Genomic DNA, 4,959 nt, shown 5'->3' with positions numbered 1-4,959 from the left:
AGATTTTGGACATTTTTGATGTTCCATATGTATGTTGTTGGAGGTCCATGAGGATTTTTGTACTTTTGTTGGAGGGGGGAGAGAGGATCTTGTTTTGTAATCGGTAAATACTGTCTGGTATTGTTTTTGGCAACTCCATTTTAGACAACCCTGTTTGTTGTTTTAGTTTATTTTTGGGTTGGACTCTGAGCTGAGGGCACCGCCATGGTTTGCTGCCTGAGAGGTCTTGACCTGGAGGGATTTGCTGCCAGCGGTATCTTGGTGCTTAAAGTGCCTTGGCTCTTGGAGGAAGGCCTGAAGACTAGGCTAAGCTTAGTCAGGGTTTTGGCATTTAGTTAGTTGTAGGAAAATGGAGGTCTGCCATTTGTTGGTGCCAGTCATGCACTTCCTTGTGGTTGGTTAAATAATTTGGTATACTTTGACTTGTATTTTTTGGAAGTGGGTTTGTTGGGTTAGTTTGGTTTGAGAATGGATACTGTGAGTTCTTTTTTGTCTTCTCCAACATTAGAACTCTTGGAAAAGCTTACAAAGGAGCAGATTCGTCAAGTAGCCGAACACTTTAAAGTTGATCTTGAAGATGTAAAAGGATTAAGATTACCTCCACTAAGGAGTTTTTTAAAAGACGAACTTATAAAACTGAATGTCTTTACTGTCTCTCTTTCAGATGTTGATGTGACAGATGAAACTTCTCTTGGTTCAGGTTCCTTAACTGGTGCTCCAAAGTTGGTAGATGAATTGTCAAGCTCAACAGTTTCTCAAGCTTCTCAATTAAAGTTTCAGTCTAAGAAAACTGAGATGGAAATGCAGTTGGAGTTAGAAAAATTACGGCTAGCACATGAGCTTGAGGAGAGAAAACTAGCTTTACAGGAAAAGCGGCTGGCTCATGAGCAAGAAGAAAAGAGGTTAGCACATGAATTGGAGGTGAAGAAATTATCTTTGGAAGCTGAGCGTCTGAAGTTGAGGTCTGAGGGCAGGTTAAGTGGTGGATCTGTTAATCCGTCTCAAGGTGGTGATGGGTTTTCTGGACATAACTTGGTTAACATGTTGAAGCTGTTGCCTAAGTTTAATGAACAAGATCCTGATGTGTTTTTCTCTTTGTTTGAGGACATGGCAGAGGACAATGACTGGAGTGATCTAGATTGCTCCATGCTGCTGCAAAGTGTGTTGGTGGGTAAGGCCCAAGAAGCTTATGTTTCATTAGCGTCAGCTGAAAGAAAGGTATACAAATCTGTTAAAGAAGCTGTTTTGAAAGCTTATAAACTGGTTCCTGAGCATTACAGGCAACAATTTAGGAACTGCAGGAAAGCTGTAAAACAGTCAAATACAGATCTTGTCAGAGAATTAAACACCCAGTTTTATCGCTGGTTATCAGCTGAAGGTGTGGATGATTTTGAATCACTTCGTGACTTGATGGTGTTGGAACAGTTCAAGAACATTATTCCAGATCGGGTGGCCATATGTATTAATGAACAAAAGGTAAAAACTGCTGCTAAAGCTGCTGTCTTAGCAGACGAGTATGTTCTGACCCATAAAGGTGTGAGGGATTCTAATTTGAAAGGTGACCACAGCCTTAAGGAATTTCATCACGACCGGTTTCCTGGTAAAAATAGATTGGATCCTACATTGAGATCTAAAGTGGACTTGGTTTGTAACTATTGTCGCCAGAAGGGACACTGGAAAAATGAGTGCCCTCTGAATACTAAATCAAGTAGGGGGAAACGGGATCATCAAAAACCTGTGGCTTTAGCCAGTGTTGCACAGTTGCATTCAGTGGAGTCTACACCACTGCCTAAAGTTGAAAGCGTAAGACCAACTGTTTTAGCTGCACCTTGTGACTTCCAGTCTTTTTCAGAGCTGACTGATTCAGATCCCCAGACCTTTGAGAAGGAGGTCGGACAAGATTACGCTCCTTTCATCACACATGGGTTTGTTTCTGAGTGGAAGTTCAAATAAAGTGGCTGGAAAGATTCTGCATGACACCGGAGCTTCTGAATCTTTCATATTGGATTCTGTTTTGCCATTTTCTTCATGTTCTGATACTGGTCGTAGAGTCTTAATTGGAGGTATTGGGATGGAAACTTTCTCTGTGCCTCTCCATAGGATCTACTTGCAGTCAGAACTGGTACAAGGAGAAGTAATGATGGGTGTTCATCCTTCTCTGCCTGTGGAAGGTGTGTCTCTCATTTTAGGAAACAATCTGGCAGGTGGACGTGTGTGGCGAGATGTTGCACCTCCTCTAGTGGTCCGAGCGTCTCCATCTGTTTCCATGTCAGACAAATGTGCTCAAGACTTTCCTGAGGCATTGGCTGATAAGGAGGTTGAGTCTGGTAAGCCTAGTTCTGTTGAGAAGACTGCCTGTTTGCCAACTCTTCCTGTTCCTTTGTCACTCAGTGAGTTGATTGCAGCCCAGCAGGAGGACACAACCTTAGCTGCTCTGTTTGACCAAGTCCAGACAGCTGAACAGGACACAAAAATGTCATGTGGGTATTTTTTACAAGAAGATCTGTTGGTACGTAAATGGTTACCTTACAGTGACAAGGATATTGTTGGTCCAATTTATCAAGTTGTTGTTCCAGTCAAGTTCAGAAACCTTGTTTTGAAAACTGCTCATGGAGAATTGTCTGGTCATTTTAGAGTCAATAAAACTTATAATAGAGTTTTACGTCATTTTTATTGGTTACGTTTGAAAAAGATGTTGCTTATATACCTGCTGTTAAGCCTTTTGAACACTTGATCATTGACTGTGTTGGCCCATTGAGTCCTTCAAAGTCAGGATCGGTGTATTTACTGACGGTTATGTGTAAAAGCACTCGTTATCCTGCAGCATATGCTCTGAAAACCATTACAACAAAGTCGGTGGTCAAAGCCTTGTCTAATTTTATTTCAGTGTTTGGAATCCCAAAGACCATTCAAACTGACAGAGGTACCAATTTCACTTCACGAATGTTTGGTGAGATTTTGAAACAACTTGGTGTAGTCCATCAACAAAGCAGTGCTTATCATGCTCAAAGCCAGGGGGCGCTAGAGCGTTTTCACCAAACCCTGAAGGCATTGTTGAGGGCATACTGCACAGAGTTGAGTAGAGACTGGGAAGAAGGTCTGCCTTGGCTACTTCTGGCAGCTCGTGAAGTTGTACAAGAGAGCACAGGGTTCAGTCCAAATGAACTAGTGTTTGGACATCATGTGCGTGGTCCTCTCCAAGTTAGTTTTTAACTAACTTGGAGAGGTCTGAGCCACCATCAAACCTGTTTGACTACGTCAATGGTTTTCGTCGCAGACTTTTCTTGGCTGGCAAACTAGCTTCTGAGAGTCTTAAAAAGGCTCAGAGAAAAATGAAGCAATGGTTTGACCAGAAAGCTGAAAACGGAGTGTTTCATCCAGGAGATAAGGTGCTTGCCTTACTCCCCAATCAGGGTTCCCCTTTTCAAGCAAAGTTTTATGGTCCGTATTCTATGTTGAGACAGGTGTCAGCCCAAGACTACGTGGTTTCTACCCCAGACCGTACACGACCAACTCGGCTTTGCCATGTAAACTTACTAAAGCCTTACTTTGGGTGCATTTTGGAAGATAAAGATGTCAAGGCAGTTGCTGCTTCTGTGAAGGCAGACTTGAGCTGCAACGCAGGCTTAGATGAGGACGTGCAGACTCCAGATGATGCTGTGTTCCAGCCCAGACTTAAAAACTCTGAGATGTTGTCTAACATACAAACATTGAGTCATTTGTCTGCAGAAAGAAGTGAGCAGTTGAAGCAGTCCATTATGGATTTTCAAGCCTTGTTCAGTTACATTCCGACATGTACCAATTTAATTGAGCATGACATAGATGTGGGAGATGCGCAACTCATCCTTCAACATTTTTATCGTATTCCTCCTGAGAAGTAAATTTTTGGAGTCAGAACATCAGGATTTGCTGGACAATGGCCTGGCTAAGCCATCTTGTTCCAGTTGGGCCTCGCCATGTTTGCTGGTTAAAAAAACCTGACAGTGCTTATAGATTCTGTACTGATTATAAGAAACTGAACAGCATTACAAAGCCTGACTCCTACCCACTTCCTCAGATGGAAGATTGTCGATCAGGTTGGAACTGCAAGGTATGTGAGTAAATTTGATTTGCTCAAAGGTTACTATCAAGTACCCTTGTCTGCTCGAGCCCAAGAGATGTCTTCATTTATTGTACCATCAGGATTATACTCTTACACTGTAATGAGTTTTGGCCTTAGGAATGCACCTGCCACTTTCCAGCGGTTGAATCAAGTAGTGGCTGGATTGGAAGGTTGTGCTGTCTACTTAGATGATGTAGTGGTCTTCAGTGACACCTGGAATGAACACGTGCTACGTATCCAGAAGTTGTTTCAGCGTCTTCAGGATGCTCGTCTAACTGTGAACTTGGCTAAATGTGAGTTTGCAAGAGCTACAGTGACTTATTTGGGAAAAGTAGTTGGGCAAGGACAAGTGAAACCAGTGAGAGCTAAAGTCCAAGCTATTGATGGTTTCCCACCTCCTTCCTCAAAAGAGGAGTTGATGAGGTTTTTGGGGATGGTGGGTTACTATAGAAACTTTTTGTGAGAATTTTTCTACTGTAGTGGCTCCATTAACTGACCTATTAAAGGCTAAAGTCCAGTTTAGGTGGTGAACAGCTTGTCAGAAGGCATTTGAAAATGTCAAGGTCCTCTTGAGCACTGCACCAGTTTTGTCTGCTCCAAGATTAGACCGGCCATTCCAGGTACAGGTTGATGCAAGTCAAGTGGGTGCAGGAGCCATTTTGTTGCAGACTGACGAAGAAGGGGTTGACCATCCAGTGTGTTTCTTTTCTAAGAAGTTTAATCAACATCAACTCAACTATTCGACCATTGAGAAAGAGGCCTTGGCTCTTATTTGGGCACTCCAGCACTTTGATGTGGGTGGGGGTGCGTTTCCTGTTGTGGTATATTCAGATCATAACCCTTTGACCTTTTTGCAC

The 4,959-nt window shown here is 42.7% G+C and overlaps 1 protein-coding gene across 1 annotated transcript; it reads left to right on the top strand.

Moving 5' to 3' along the window:
• The first annotated feature begins 40 nt into the window (after positions 1-40).
• On the top strand, positions 41-1,987 carry LOC106952820 (uncharacterized). Its single transcript, XM_015041188.1, has 2 exons — positions 41-579; positions 665-1,987. The coding sequence occupies exon 2, from the start codon at positions 796-798 to the stop codon at positions 1,951-1,953; it is 1,158 nt and encodes a 385-aa protein (XP_014896674.1). The 5' UTR covers positions 41-579; positions 665-795; the 3' UTR covers positions 1,954-1,987.
• Positions 1,988-4,959: the final 2,972 nt, after the last annotated feature.

This window comes from Poecilia latipinna, unplaced genomic scaffold (assembly GCF_001443285.1).
Source record: "Poecilia latipinna isolate Pla-1442-1.1 unplaced genomic scaffold, P_latipinna-1.0 Scaffold541, whole genome shotgun sequence".
NCBI classification, from domain to species: Eukaryota; Metazoa; Chordata; class Actinopteri; order Cyprinodontiformes; family Poeciliidae; genus Poecilia; species Poecilia latipinna.
The sequence above is the reverse complement of the archived record's forward strand: the minus strand, read 5'-3'. Positions and strand labels throughout refer to the sequence as shown.

Coding starts and splice junctions, on each gene's coding strand:
- LOC106952820 (XM_015041188.1), top strand. CDS start 796: ATGGAAATGCAGTTGGAGTTAGAAAAATTACGGCTAGCACATGAGCTT.